General features: G+C 44.8%; 5 protein-coding genes and 1 non-coding gene across 6 annotated transcripts; 4 read left to right on the top strand and 2 right to left on the bottom strand.

Annotated features, from left to right (window-relative positions):
* Positions 1-634: 634 nt before the first annotated feature.
* On the top strand, positions 635-1,440 carry BYT42DRAFT_531096 (histone acetyltransferase subunit NuA4-domain-containing protein; the record flags this gene model as incomplete). Its single annotated transcript, XM_051565412.1, has 3 exons — positions 635-748; positions 810-986; positions 1,051-1,440. 3 exons carry the CDS (start codon positions 635-637, stop codon positions 1,204-1,206), a joined length of 447 nt encoding a protein of 148 aa, XP_051424599.1. The 3' UTR covers positions 1,207-1,440.
* On the top strand, positions 810-1,440 carry BYT42DRAFT_513636 (uncharacterized protein; the record flags this gene model as incomplete). The annotated part of the gene is made up of 1 exon (XM_051565185.1): positions 810-1,440. Exon 1 carries the CDS (start codon positions 1,263-1,265, stop codon positions 1,437-1,439), a length of 177 nt encoding a protein of 58 aa, XP_051424598.1. The 5' UTR covers positions 810-1,262.
* Positions 1,441-1,450: 10 nt separating this feature from the next.
* Positions 1,451-2,615, top strand: BYT42DRAFT_566094 (HotDog domain-containing protein). The gene is made up of 7 exons (XM_051567923.1): positions 1,451-1,523; positions 1,593-1,637; positions 1,717-1,782; positions 1,853-1,894; positions 1,949-2,065; positions 2,130-2,202; positions 2,275-2,615. The coding sequence occupies exons 1-7, from the start codon at positions 1,470-1,472 to the stop codon at positions 2,355-2,357; spliced, it is 480 nt and encodes a 159-aa protein (XP_051424597.1). The 5' UTR covers positions 1,451-1,469; the 3' UTR covers positions 2,358-2,615.
* Positions 2,616-2,771: 156 nt separating this feature from the next.
* BYT42DRAFT_t71 lies at positions 2,772-2,844 on the top strand. Its single transcript has one exon. It is a non-coding gene; the product is annotated as a tRNA-Thr (tRNA).
* Positions 2,845-3,376: 532 nt separating this feature from the next.
* On the bottom strand, positions 3,377-6,972 carry BYT42DRAFT_566093 (uncharacterized protein). The gene has a single exon (XM_051567922.1). It carries the CDS (start codon positions 6,779-6,781, stop codon positions 3,524-3,526), a length of 3,258 nt encoding a protein of 1,085 aa, XP_051424596.1. The 5' UTR covers positions 6,782-6,972; the 3' UTR covers positions 3,377-3,523.
* Positions 6,973-10,112: 3,140 nt separating this feature from the next.
* Positions 10,113-13,779, bottom strand: BYT42DRAFT_566080 (uncharacterized protein). The gene is made up of 5 exons (XM_051567921.1): positions 13,198-13,779; positions 12,948-13,107; positions 11,145-12,780; positions 10,626-11,073; positions 10,113-10,551 (listed from the first exon to the last, which is right to left on the bottom strand). Exons 1-5 carry the CDS (start codon positions 13,535-13,537, stop codon positions 10,430-10,432), a joined length of 2,706 nt encoding a protein of 901 aa, XP_051424595.1. The 5' UTR covers positions 13,538-13,779; the 3' UTR covers positions 10,113-10,429.
* Between the last annotated feature and the right edge of the window lie 235 nt (positions 13,780-14,014).

Below are 14,014 nucleotides of genomic sequence, written 5' to 3'. Positions count from 1 at the left end.
GCAAGTGGTTGCGACACTTCTGTTGCTGCTGGCATGGGGATCGATGATTCGTCAGGGGAAGGAGGAGTATGGGCGGTGGTGTCGGTAGCGGGCGAGTTCGCCCGAAGATCGACCTCAGACTTAGAGATATCAACATAGGACGTCTCGTTACCGTTATCTGAAGAAGAGGAAGCGGGAGAAGTTGGCGATGGAGGCGACGCGAGTGGGGCTTCTTCGAGCTGATCGTCGGCTTCAGCCGAGGCGACGGTCGTCGAAATGGACGGAAGGGGTGCCTGTTCTTTGGCGGTCACTTTCGAGTCCACGGCTGTATCGTGAGTCTTTTCTTCTTCCACAACTGGCCCAGACATTGACAAATAGTTTCTCTACGCAGCGAAATAACAAAGCTGCCACAGCAAGAAGAAACAAGAAAAGGTTATTTGACTTTGGGTCGGGAATACCTTCTTTTTTTTTTCTTTTTTTTATATTTGGTTGCACGAAGCTACTAAAGATGCGATTTCCACTGCGCTCTTTCGTATAGGGAAATTCTGACGCAGCCCAATTTTTATCATTTCAATTTCCGATCGCTCCAGCCTCTTTTTGGGTGGACCCGACCTTGGTGAGACCTCTCAACATAGTAAATAAGCCGCCTTTTACCATGCCGGATGCCACCCCCAAAGAAGGAGAAGCTGTTACAAGACAAAAGTACGAAGAAGCCAAAGCTGAATTACAAGCTCTTTTGAGTCGCAAGAAGCAAGTGGACACCAATCTAGTAAGTTATTTCGAAACATGCCAATGACCCAATGATTTAGCTACTGAAGCCAATGGATTAGATCAACTTGGAACATTCGATCTATCTCTTTGAAGGATCTTATTTGGAGGATACGCAGCACAATGGGAATATTATACGGGGTTTTGATGGTTACCTAACCAATCGACCGGACAGAAGAAAGCAAAAATTCACAGAGTTGGATCGTTTGTTTTCACTGTCCTCATCCACGTATCAAAAGGTGATTATTAATAAGAACAACAATAACATCGGTGTGAACAGAGCTAACAAAGGAATGTGTTTAGGCTTTGGCGCAGAAAGAGTTGGATCAAGATTCTAGCCAAGATGAATCCGCGTCGCATATGCGTAAAGAGAAGAAACGCAAGACAAAACTTGGTAGTGATGCAACACGTAAAAAGAAACGATTTGGTTCAGTAACTGAAGATGAAGTAGATATTTGAACACACACACATTCTCTCACACTCATACTCACTCTCTCACACACACACGTAAAGTAATGACCTTTACACCTCTTGTGTTATCATTCTCCCTTTCTCTTCACTCTTGTTTCCTTCTCTCTACTTCCTTTTTTACCTTGTCATCCTATTTTACTTGCTGTACATACTTGTTTTTCTTTCATTCAATTCTTGTGTGGAATAATAAAATCCATTGTTTGACTCTCCGCTGTAGTTGAGCTTTCTTTATCAGTTTTTTCCTTTACATCATGTTCGCCACCAAAGTCGTGAGATCCCCTGAGATGGTCAATAAAGTCCTGCAGGTACCGTTTTTCTATGATCTTGCGAAACACTTTGAATTCTGTTGATTTGTACTGAAATCCTTTTTGTAGAGCTTTTATGCGGCCGGCGGTTACGACGCTCTTGTCCTACCCAAGGTAAAACCGAAACCTAGGGTTGCAATCTCATGGCGTCTTCAAAATGACAATGACCAACATTTTGCCGTGACAATTTTAGCTTTCTATTGTAAACTCGGAGACAGGTCGTGTTCAAGCTAAATTTCAAGTCGAAAAACAGCATCTGGTAATGAACAAGGATACCAAACCGAAAATGTTACCCCACTCTCATCGTTGACAATGACGAAATTCATTAGAACCGTCTGCAATCGGTGCATGGGGGTCTGTTGGCTACCGCGGTAGGGTGATTGATAGATGGTGCCTATTTTCAATTTCTAAAGCATATGCGCTAGGTGGATATTGGTGGGTCTCTCGCCCTCGCATCCCACGGATTATTTGCCACCGGGGTCAGCACAGACATCAATATCAGTTACATCTCCGGCGCCAAAGAAGGACAAACAATCACTCTCGTAAATACACATTTCTGGGACGATCGCTTTTCCATACAAACCATCTAACAACATGCAAAAATAGGATGCACGTTGTGATAAACTTGGAAAAACATTGGCTTTCACTTCGATCGACTTGACAGCAGATGGCCGTCTAGGTACGTGAAAATTCCATCCGAATCATTGTCATCAGCATCCTATGTTAATACGGTGTGTGTTTTCATTTGCAGTTGCTACGGGTCGCCACACCAAATTTGTTGCCCAGGCTTACAGCCATCCCGAGAATGAACTCGGCCGCAAAAAATCACATTAACTAACACTAAACGACATACCGTCATAGAAAATACAACTGACAGAGCAATCTGTTTGCTGATCAACTTTTGTGGTTTAAAGTCATTCCTTCCTTTTTTTTAAAAAAATAACTGATCAAAGCAAACTGGGCCATCCCAATTGTCTTTTCGATCTATTATTACCACTATCAGATGAAGGACAATGTCTGGAAATCACCTAAATACAATAAAGTCTCAAAAACTATCAATAAATATTCCAGGACGCTCATAAACTATCGAACTTTCTTCCGTTTCACGACCCTTCGTGTCCAGGCAACCTGATTGGATCGGAAAAAGAGCATCCGAGCTTCCGACGTTCGCATCGATATGATTGGCGGAAAAACTTTTGAGCGGCCGTCATTATATCATTGTATCGATGATCATAAAATCATCGAAAAGCCTTCTTGGCTCAGTTGGCAGAGCGTCTGCCTAGTAAGCAGAAGGTCGCCAGTTCGATTCTGGCAGAAGGCATTTCTTTTTGGACTTTTTTCGCGTTTTTTTTCTTTTACTACACCTTTTTTTTTCACAGGAAAACACAACGATAACAATATTAAAGTCAAGTCATGATCTTCCATTTTTTATCATTAATTTACGGTTATACTCACTTGAGCAAGCAGTTTTTGTGATTTTTTTTTTGGAGGTCATTAATTAAATTAACCTTTGGGAAGGCGTTATTTATACGATTTATTTTCTGTATATTTTGACTGGTAAATAGAAAGAAAGCCAAAGCTAAAAATAAAAATAAAATAAAAAAAAACCATATACTGCATGACAATAGAGCGGAAAAAAAAGAGACTTTGAGGACCTATTTGAGCGTCGGTTTTACAGTTTAAAACGGGTGGAAGAAATGGTTTCCTCTGAAGTTGAGAATTACTACGCCGTCAAAAGTGGGCTCATTGAAACTGGTCCTAAAGCCGTTGACCGAAAAAAAAAGTCCATCAGACCGTGCTACAGCAAAAAAGGCTACTAAGTTTGATAACGATTCTTAAAACTGTATTATCCGATGAAAACAAAATACGACCACAAGCACATGGATGGAAACTCTAAAGCATGTATATTTTGGAATGAACAAAATGCCGATAGGAGAGAAAGAAAGAAAAAATTACAAAATGGAATCACAAGGGATGATGAAGTGATGTTGTTATTATTATTAACAGTTGGTACTTTTTTCGCTTGGATCAAGAGGATCGAGCGGAGACGATGAATGCGTTTGGAGATATCGATGAATAAAGTCTGGAATCAACGTGCACAAGCGAGCAGGATATTGATCATAGAGTTCAGGTACATCAAAGGCTTGTGCAAATCGTTGGCATGTTTGAGAGTAAAGGCGTTGACCCGCATCGTCCAAATCATCTCGGGAACGAACAGATCGCTTCAACTGAGGAGAGGTATCGCTCGTGACCAGGAATACCTCTTTCGCAACCTTGCATGCTTCCAGAACTTGGCCCTTATCAAGTAAGGTCACAATGTACCGATTCCAGTTGTGCTCATCAAACGCATAACCTTCCGAGGTTAATTCACTCCACAGCTTCTCGACTTCGTCGTGCCGGTCTTGCAAAGTCAATGCGTCCATGTAAATCGATAAAGCAAATTGAGACGGTGCCACCGCGGTTCCCGCATCAAACGACCACAAAAAATCGGGATCTAACGTCCACAGCTCAAAGTCAACCCTGTTGCCCAGCGACACGGGCACGGAACCAATATCGTCTTCGAGATCCACATGGCTCACATCCCGTTCACGAAAAGCCTTCCACAAACGATCGACCACATGAAACTGTTCCTGATCTTTGTAAAAATTCATCAATGTCGTACATACCACGGCATTCAATGGAACCGAAAGTTGGAGCATGCGTTTCACCATTGTTTTCACGCTCTGCACATCGCCTCGCAAACGATACGCATTCAGTAACGGGGTAAATAAGTGAGGCGGCGGTCGATCGATGATGGGGTTGGATGGATGGTCTTGATTCAGAACGTCTTCAATGGTGGTCGGCAGTTGATCAATGTATTCCTTCAAATTGGACACGGAAGCATCGGCTAAACGTTGACGACCGGGAAATCGTCTTCGAGCTTCCTTGTCCTGCAAAGAGACGTCACTGAGCGTGTTTTCCAAAATTTCTTCAGCGAGCGCCAGGCTGTCCGATCGGACACACCCGTCAATCAGGACCGATAAAGTTACATAGTTGGGTTCCACACCAGCTTGGGTCATTCGTTCCAGGACCTGCCTTGCTTCGGCGGGACGGTTGCAGTTAAAATAGGTCTGCATCAGAAGGGTCCAAGGGATGACGCCGGGCTTGACGTGATTGGTGTCCATGGTATTCAGCAACGATTCCACGGCCATGGGTTCCTTTCGACGCGAGAAGAAACTGATCAAAAGACCGTAGGTAAACTCGTTGTGTTTTACGAATCGCTTCACCATGGTCTGATAGGTATCGAGCACTTTGGTCATTTCGTTTTGCTTGACGTAGACGTACAGCAAGGTGTTGTAAGTGCGGACGGATGATTGCCAGCGTTTCTGCATCTCGTCAAAGATACTTTCGGCCTTTTCGATGTCACCGGCTTTGGCGTAAGCTTCCAGAATGGTGGTATATGTATATACATTGGGCTTGACACCGAGTTGGCGCATCTTTTGAACAATGTCTTCCACGGCTTGCACGTCGGCCAAATCGGCATGGTAAGCCAAAAGCGGGGTAAAGGTGATGGGAGAAGGAGGAAGTTTGGCATCCAAAAGCAGGTTCAGCAGCAGACCCGTTGCATTCTTCAAGTTGTTATCGCGGATATACGATCGAATGAGAAGGTTAGAAATTGCTTCGACGCTGCGAAGACCATACGATTTTTTGTTGCGGACAATACGAAGAATGTCGATCGCGGATTGACGGTCGCCGACTTTGAGAAAACATTCAATCATGGATGAATAGATGTGAGGGTTCGGTTTCAGGTCGTGGTTAGAAATCATATCCTGATACAATCGTCGCACGGTGTGAATGTCGCCCTTCTTTGCAAACATATCGATGAGGGTACCAAATGTCCTGACATCAGGTTGCAGGCCCACTTCATGGAGCATATCGTACATTCGCGTCGCGCCCGCCAAATCGGGTTCCGGTCGTTTGTGAACGTGAATGTCAATCAGAGCATTGAACGTGACGATATTCGGCATCAAACCTTCCGCTTTCATTTCGTCCAAGATTGCCGTCGCTTTTTCAATGTCACCGCTTCGACCGACTTTGTGGATCAGGGCCGTCATCGTTCGTACGTCGCGTTTGATATTCTTTCTCACAATCAAATCATTGACTTCCAGCATGTATTCAGGTCGACCGGCGCTGGCAAAGAACAGCAGCATTTCCTTGTAAATGACGGGATCCAGATCATGACTCTTCTTACCGACGTGCATGCCGAGCTTGTTCCAGAACCATTCCCACACCGTATCGACCATTTCAAAGGAGCTGTCGCCACGACGAATGTTCTCGATAAACAGACGGGTTGCGGCCGCTCCGGGACGAATTCCGCGATCGAGCATTTCACCGTAAATATCCATGGACTTTTCCGCCACCACACGTTTATCAAAGGTCTTCATCTGGGCTTGGTATTCCTGCAGCATGATATTGTACGCTTTCTGAATATCGGCTTCCGGCAGCAAAAATTCCTCCTGAAGCAAATCGTGATGGATCTTTTCCATCTCTTGCATCTTTCCGTTGGATCCCAGTAACCGCATCAGCAGTAATTTCTCCTTTCGTCCGAGAGCATACCCCATGCTTTTCATATCTTCCGTCACGGTCAATACATACTCGAGTGCTTCCCGGGGCGTCGAAGCTTTGTTGAACTGTGAAATCAACTGTTTAAATTTATCGCGCGAGATGTATTGAAACATGTCGCGCGAGCGCAAGTCGGTATAGCATTCCCATGCCAGCACTGGGTTCTTTGAGCGTAGCAATTGCAAGGTGATATCGATCAAAAAGTGAGCGGTGGAGGCATCGGACTGTTGCAAGGCAGCCGACAGAATTTCATCGTAATTTTTGGTACCGCTCAGCAGACTTTCGTTCGATGGATGGGTCACTTCCGACGTGGTTTCTCGGGCTACCGTACTGGTATTCTTGGATTGCGTACTATACTGTCGCCGTAATGCGGAACAGGATGGTCGCGATGGTTTCACGGGAAGAGTATCGACTGTTCTCAGTACCATACCATTGTCCTGCCAACGACAAGAACCATTGTGCCTGTCGGTTGCTGTGACGTTGGGCAATGACCTTGCTGGTGATTTATGAGAAGGTGCGTTGTGAATGGCGTGAGCAGGTTGCTTCAATGCCCCTTTACATCGTCTGGTATGTGTTCTAGCAATATGACTGCGCAACCACAGATTTTCCAAAAGCTGGGCTGCCAACCAAGCATTGTGGGTGTTTTTGCTTCTCATGGCTGCCGTGATGGTGAAGAAGAATGAAAAAGAAAAGGGGGGAGGGCGGTTTCTTTTTGGATCCAAAAAATGAACCGGAGCGATGTTCAACAGTACTTGGTCTTGTCTACAAACTGGGCAAAAAGAGGTCTAAAGTTGCAGCCAAGCCAGCATCAGCTTACGTATGAGCGGGACGTACAAAAAAAAAAAAACGGATAAAATAAAACTTTCAGCAGGCACCTAGGCGTAGCTGTCGTGCCAATGAAATGGGAAGGGGGGTGGGGGCGACAATTTGCGGAAAGGAAACACCGTCCATGTCGATATTGAGGCTTATCAATCATCCCATGATTGGACATGTTTTACACTCCGATCCACCTCGTACTCAACTGGGCACGGTCGTATGAAGGAAATGCCAGAACTCGGATGTTCTGAGAACCTTCAAGTGTATGCATGCGTGCCACTGCGAGCGGTTGGATCAGACAAGGAACGAAAGAAATAATAAACATTATAGTTCCTGCTTGCACTTGTGTCTTTCTTGGTAGTCCAATTTTTTTAAGCTTCTGTTATCGATTGCTTTGGGCAGACTTCGATACAGCTGCAGCGGCCGAAAACGATTTGGCTGAATTTCACAGGACTAGCCAATAAAGCTTCATATGCAATAACAACAATCTAGTTGTATAAGAATATGCATTCTTTGGCGGTTAAAAATAATGGTACTACTACCCTGATGGCCCACGCATGGACAATAATAGTCAAATCATTGTACGGTCTATGTAATTTGACGCTGGGTTGTTATCGGTGCCTGTGCACTGGATAGTTAATCCAAAATCAAATGACAAGCGAAAAAAAATGGTTGGATCAGCCCGATGGTAAAAAAGAGATATTTGGCAGGGCCATGGCACTTTGAGAGTTTATTTTGACATGGCACAGATGACACGTTCACATAACAGTGAAATTGACAAAGACACCCACATACTAACAAGCCGTACACCCGCTGTGCAATGGATGCCACCTGCTACTGGACGTTACCCCCTTACATTGAGCGACATTCGTCAGACAAAAGCCTAACGCATACGGCATAACCTGGGCGAGACTCTTGATGAAACTTTAGTATATTAATGTCAATACTCTGGCATACCGTACAGTCATGATTTCCAAACATGTGTGCAGCACCTTTTGACCCCCTCTGTCCCGTCCCGCCCAAGGTTATAATAGATCTAGAATGATGTGTGGGAGTGTTGGGTATTAAAAAAATGAGTTAGGACGCTCTTTGATTGATTCAAATGGCGTCAAGATATTTTACCTTTGTTATGTGAGGCAGCAGATATCCAGAGCTTCCCGGCCGAAAAAAAAAGGAACGATACAAATATATAAAAAAGTAAAACAATAGGTGCGTCTGTAAAAACCCCTAAAAACCCTGTGGGAAAAAAAAGGAGGAAAAGACTGCAAGAAGTCTATCGAATAAAATACAAAGCACATACTACAAACTACAAAAATAAAATGGTCGGGAAGAAGATCAAAGACAACACCACGGGAAGTAATCCAGGTGAAGCCAAGCTGAGGAGGACGCGTAAGCGTTGCCGATGAAAAAGAGAGCCACACCACCGACGAGGCCCTTTTGACGACAAAAACCGGATTGGCAACATTTGATGCGCGAAACAAAGTCGAAAGATTTGGAGGGATGGATGACTTGCCAGGCGAAAAAGAAACCGGAGAGAAAACCAAAAGCTAAGGAAGAATAGGAAAAAGAACAGGTGTTTTTCCTTGTTGAAGAACTGATAAAAAACCATTTGATGGTACCTTCTGATTGTGATGGTCGATTTAACCGAGTCAGCTACACGGGAAAGCCATAGTCGTGGCGATGGACGCAGCTAGGAACTTGATGAAATAAAATAGTACCAGGGCTTCTTAGGTGAACCGAAGTTAGAGAAAAACGAAGACAAAAAGAAGAAAGGACCTAAAAATAAAAGCTTTAAATATAAAAGCGAAAAAGAAAAGGCTTCAAAAATAGAGCTCCAAAGAACAATGAATTCACTCTTTGTCAGGAAAAAGTCCAAAATAAAAACTGAAGATAAAGACTGTAAAGATAAAAGATGAAAGCAAAGGACGAAAGCAAAGGAGCATAAGACAAAATACAAACAGTAAGATATAAAGGAATAATAAAAACAACAACATAAGGGTAAAGACGCCACCAGAACCATCAACAAAGAACAATCGGGCTGATTCGTTGTTTCCATGCGTGACACTCTGGAGAATTGCGTCGTATACGGCATGTTGATCACGGTTTAGGCCCTCGTGTGTTTGGGGAACATTGGCAGCGTTTGCGATGAGATCAAATTGTTCTCTTACCAGTCTGGGCTGACGGCGAAGTATGCTTCTGCCAATTTCTTGGCGATCAGGAAGAACAAAGCGATCGTAATTCAGCAGTGAACTCGATTGGCGGTTCAGATGCTCTTCAATGTCCAGCAAAGCGCGATCGTACACGATTTATTGATGATCATTGTCTTGATTTTGATTGCTCCAAAAATGGATATAGTCTTCTGCCAAATGCTGGCGGAACTGCATCCAAAGCGCAAACGGGTCAGGAGCCTGACATTTTCTGTCCTTGTCGGCATGATTCATTGCTGCTGCAGCACGATCGTGGCCTTTGTGTATGTACAGATATTTGACGCTTTCCAGAGAAGTACAGATTTCGACGTTAATGTGAGCGTTATATCTTGCACAGAGGTACGATTGTGGTGAACAACTCATCTATTGTCCAGCTGGACATGGTTCATGACCACAAAATCACCATTGTTGCGACGACGGTATAACGGGTAACCACTGTGATTTCCGATAGTAGCTTCATTGAAGGAGCGCGGGTAACGCTTTTTACATGAGCCGTTTTCCATGCAGGGAGACCTCGGATGCGTTGTTCCACACGGACCGTGCATCATACATCTGCTGACGGTGTCGCAGAGATCAGGAATCTCTCTCTGTCCGGAAGTTCGGCACACACGATACGATCATAGTCATCAAATGTTCTCGGCTTATCCTCCGGAGTAACACCAAAAGCAAATGAAGATGCAGTAAGCCTCGCTTCTAAAACTCCGCCGTGTGTACATGGGTAACGACTCTTCCCAAACATGGTTCTTCTTTAGATCTTCCATCAGAGCTTTACGCTTCATGTTATAAATTCGAGCGCAAAGGTCGGGCCGATCAACAGCTGTCTGGTTTCGTTGCAATCAATCATATATATTTGTTTTTCAAAAATTACCCAATCAAAGCCGACAAATGTAGCAAAAACCCAATGTGACTGCCTTGCGACTGAAAATTAGCGCGCATAACTCCCAAACATTTTAATAATGGTAGGTATATGAGCGCACTGGCCTTGCTTATCTGTGTCAATAATGCGCGTCCGTTTATGACACTCGATCCATTTTTTTTCGTTCTTGACACGGCGCGCACATTATTATCATTCCTAACGCATGGCTCTGTATTTGCAATCTAACAAGGACGGACGATGATGGTGTGGATGAAAAATTAGACTGATTTACGGAATTTAAAGTGAACCTTCAAAAAACGCGACCATAACAATAGAAAGCTATTTACTTGACAATAAATCAAAGAAGATATAATACATGATGAAAAAGCGAAAAATAAGGGGTTATAGCTGGATGAGATAGGAGTTTACGATGCAGGATGGCGATGAGAAACAGGGGGAAGGAACATGGACGACCTCTGAGGGAGTTTGGATGGAACATTAAAAGCGATTCGCGATTTATCCGAGGGTAGACGTGACGAGTATCGATCTACAGAGAAAATTTCAAGGTGATATGAGCAAAAGACTCTAGACAAGGAAATCCTTCACAGCACATATACTTACTAAGGCTGGATTGCGGGATGGTATATGTATGGTTTTTTCGCTGGGGCGACTCATCTTTGAGGGACTGCACAGAAGAAGAGAGAGTTCGATTCACCCGTTTGGCTGGGTCGTAGTAACGGTGCTCTGCTGGTTCATGACGAAGGGAGGAATAGCGAACAGAAGTCGGTTTTGTTGTAGTATGGCCCATGCTCTGAACAAGCGTGGAGGGTCGAAGTTCTTCGCCACTGAGTGTCTTGCGTCGCGTTTTGATCAACGTGGTATCGGTAACTCGATTCGCGGTGGAAGTGACCGGGACTTCGGACTGTATAAGAGCGCTTCGTCGACGCTGACGAATGGTGGCTAGCACTTGTTTGGCCGATTTTGTGACTGACTGCGTGGTGGGAACCGAGGGGGCACTCCTGTCTTTATCGTCATCATTATCATCACTGACACGCAAATGCGGATTAAGCTGTGAAAATAAAAGGCAGTTTTTGAGATGAGTGAATCCCCAGAAAACCAGGTACAAAGAAAATGGTTTACCTTGGAATGCTGGTCCACGGTCATGGACCGCATGCGGGATTTGTAGTAGTATGCAGCCTCGAGATGGTTCTCCCTATCGATGACGGCCGATCGATGCATATCGTCTCGTCTTCGTGAATCCCGCATCGACGATCGAGGAGATTCTTCATGTGCAGCAGGATCATACCCCATGGTTCTTGCTCGTGAATGCTCCAGATGCGAATCTCGTTGAGTCGTCGGCTCATTTTTGGAATCAAATGGTCGCCAATATTTGAGCTTGGTGGAGGTTGGCAGAGGAAATGTGTCAAAGGCAGTGGAGGTGTGAGGTGGAGAGTGAAGCGGATCATCGCTACTGGGAAAAGAAGGAGCTGACTCCACGCTCGAGTTGTCGGAAAGGAACGAAAGCGTCGTAGACGCGGAGGAGGAAGTGTGGGACGATTGATGCGAGAGGGTAGGTCGACTAAGATGTCTTTCCTTTGAATTTTCTCTGGCCAAAGGAAACCGGCCCGTGACCGTTGTACAATACTTTGTCTCTTCAAGCGGAACGAGCTTTTTTGCCAACAATCGGGGTGATAAACTGGACGATAGAGCATCGTCCTGTGCAGAGGATTTATCACTTGCATAAGAAGCTAACGAGCGATGGCTATCATGACGTGGTGGTAGTCGACCTCTTGGCGATCCAATGGGATTTGGGGTTTTTGCTTGGGTGAGAGTGTCATACAAAAGGGCGGAACTTCGACGATCTGTTGTTACTCCTCGTTGACCTCGCGAACCATCATCACGGTAAGGCATTGACACCGCTCGCATCCTTCGCGCCGTCGATTCCGCAGCTGACAGTGTCTCGGTGTCCTGACGTTGATGTTCGGGCATCGAGTGGGTTCGATCCCGTAAACGGAAAGGTTCATCCTGCTGAGCCATGGAATACCGTATACGCTCACGGAGGCTGTAGGATGCGTTGGATTCACGATTTGTGTTGGGCATGGGCGCAACAGTATGGTCTGTATGGAACGGTTTTGGGGAGCAAGAGGAAGAAGAGGAGGATGAACACAACGGATCATCGGCAGGTGGCGAACCAGCAGCATGATCACGATGGGAGTTCAGTAAGCGATTTGTTCGGACTTTGAGGAGGGAGTAGCGGCGCTCTAAAAGGGCATCGCTATCTCGTCGTAAGGATATCAGTGCGTCCACATCAAGACTTTGCCGTTTAGCAGCCTTAGCGACCGGGGAGGATGCGGGTAAAGGAGAGGGACGGGAAGTGGTGGTGGAACGCGGTTTTTCATTGGTGGTATAGGAGCGTTGTCTACGAAGAAGCGTGGCGGAAGGAGAGGTGGTGGTGGTATTGTGGTGGTGGCGGTGAGTGGTTGTTCCAGATTGGTAGGAGGCTTCGACAATGTCAAGTAGTTGACGTGTTTTTTGGACGGACTGGTTTTGAGCTGCAATGGAGGTGGGATCGGCCACGGAGCTCCTGCGGAGAGTCATATTGTCTGCAGCAGCCGCAGAAGAAAGGGATGCATCTAATGAAAATTTACGTCCACTGAAAGACGGTGTGGGGCGGGGTGCAGTAGCATCTGCGGACGAAGATGATTCGGTCAATGATGCGGTAAGCTGATCTGTTCTCTTCTTATCGGACGGTAACTGAAGAATAGGGATGGGTTGACTGGATATATCGATTGAAAATTTGCACGAGAGAAAGGAGAAGAAAAGATAAAGATAGAGAGCCAGGATTTTTTTTTTGGGGGGGGGAGGAGGAGAATCGTATGTGTGCGTGTGTCAGTAAAATATGAGTAGTGGAGCGCATCTTGCTTCATGCAAAAAGGAACTTACAGAATGTCCCTTTTTGGATGTCGTAGAGGTGATCGACGATGAATATCATGACGGGTGGGGACTCTGCTAGAAGGACGTGACAAGGCAGCATTGAAGACAGCGGGATCAATAAAATCATGCAAATCGCTGGAGACAAGGTCGATCACGGTTTCTTCATCGCCTATAAACAGTAGTAGAGAAAAAAAAAAGAAAGTAAATATGGCCATGAACTTTAATGATCCGGTTGGATTTGAAAGCGCTTTGCAGGTACCATCATTAATTTTCTTGAATAACATGACGCTTTCGCTTCTGTCTTTTGCAGTTGATGAAACGGTCTCAGGAGAGTATCTTCTTTGACGTTGCCGTGAAGCGTAGTGAAAACCACTGGGATCTTCCTCCGTGACGGATGGTGGCATGGGCGTGATCAAGGTACGTGTTAATCGGAGAAGTTCGTCGTCGTCAATGCTGCGAAACGAAATGCGATAGTTATGAGGTTGGCGATCCATGGCGGGAGTAGGTGTACAACGTTCATCTTGTTCGAATGCGTCCAAGTCGATAATTTCGTCGGCTTGGAGACAGTTGTCTAGGTGAGAAAGGCGTGAATAGGGCATATAAAAACTAATTCGTTATATGAAATGTATGTAATAATGTAATATGTATTGTACGGTATAATCTATAAGCGTGTTAAAAAAATAGAAGAAAAGATGCAACCAATAGAAACCAAAAAGAAGAAAAGTAATGAAAAATGAATTGAACAATAAAGATAAACAACAGAAAGGAAAAGGGATGTACGGTACAATAATGAGGAGACGCAAAAAGAAAAAAAGATTTTGCAAAAAAAAAAAAAAAAAAAAGCAACCGCACCAAAAAGGTTGGCTGCAACAAAAATGCTGACGAGGTCAGTGCCCAAAGACCTTTAGGTTACAAAGACGTACTAATACGATCGCTCAACGTCATGAAATATAAAACGGCAACCACGATAGGATTCATAATTTGGTTTATATTTGTACTACAATGCAATCTCTTTGGATCCCTTCCCTATTTTCTTTGTTTACGGATGGGGATTCACCCCCTTCCAACGTTCTCCA

The sequence above is a fragment of the Radiomyces spectabilis genome (genome assembly GCF_025331425.1).
Source record: "Radiomyces spectabilis strain NRRL 2753 chromosome Unknown BYT42scaffold_5, whole genome shotgun sequence".
Taxonomy (NCBI): domain Eukaryota; kingdom Fungi; phylum Mucoromycota; class Mucoromycetes; order Mucorales; family Radiomycetaceae; genus Radiomyces; species Radiomyces spectabilis.
Note: the sequence above shows the minus strand (reverse complement) of the source record. Positions and strands in the feature narration are given on the sequence as shown.

Coding starts and splice junctions, on each gene's coding strand:
- BYT42DRAFT_566094 (XM_051567923.1), top strand. CDS start 1,470: ATGTTCGCCACCAAAGTCGTGAGATCCCCTGAGATGGTCAATAAAGTC. Junction 1,524..1,592: donor TGGTCAATAAAGTCCTGCAG/GTACCGTTTTTC, acceptor TCCTTTTTGTAG/AGCTTTTATGCGGCCGGCGG. Junction 2,066..2,129: donor AAGGACAAACAATCACTCTC/GTAAATACACAT, acceptor ATGCAAAAATAG/GATGCACGTTGTGATAAACT.
- BYT42DRAFT_566093 (XM_051567922.1), bottom strand. CDS start 6,781: ATGAGAAGCAAAAACACCCACAATGCTTGGTTGGCAGCCCAGCTTTTG.
- BYT42DRAFT_566080 (XM_051567921.1), bottom strand. CDS start 13,537: ATGCCCTATTCACGCCTTTCTCACCTAGACAACTGTCTCCAAGCCGAC. Junction 13,108..13,197: donor ATTCAAGAAAATTAATGATG/GTACCTGCAAAG, acceptor TACTGTTTATAG/GCGATGAAGAAACCGTGATC. Junction 10,552..10,625: donor CATCCCGCAATCCAGCCTTA/GTAAGTATATGT, acceptor TTTTCTCTGTAG/ATCGATACTCGTCACGTCTA.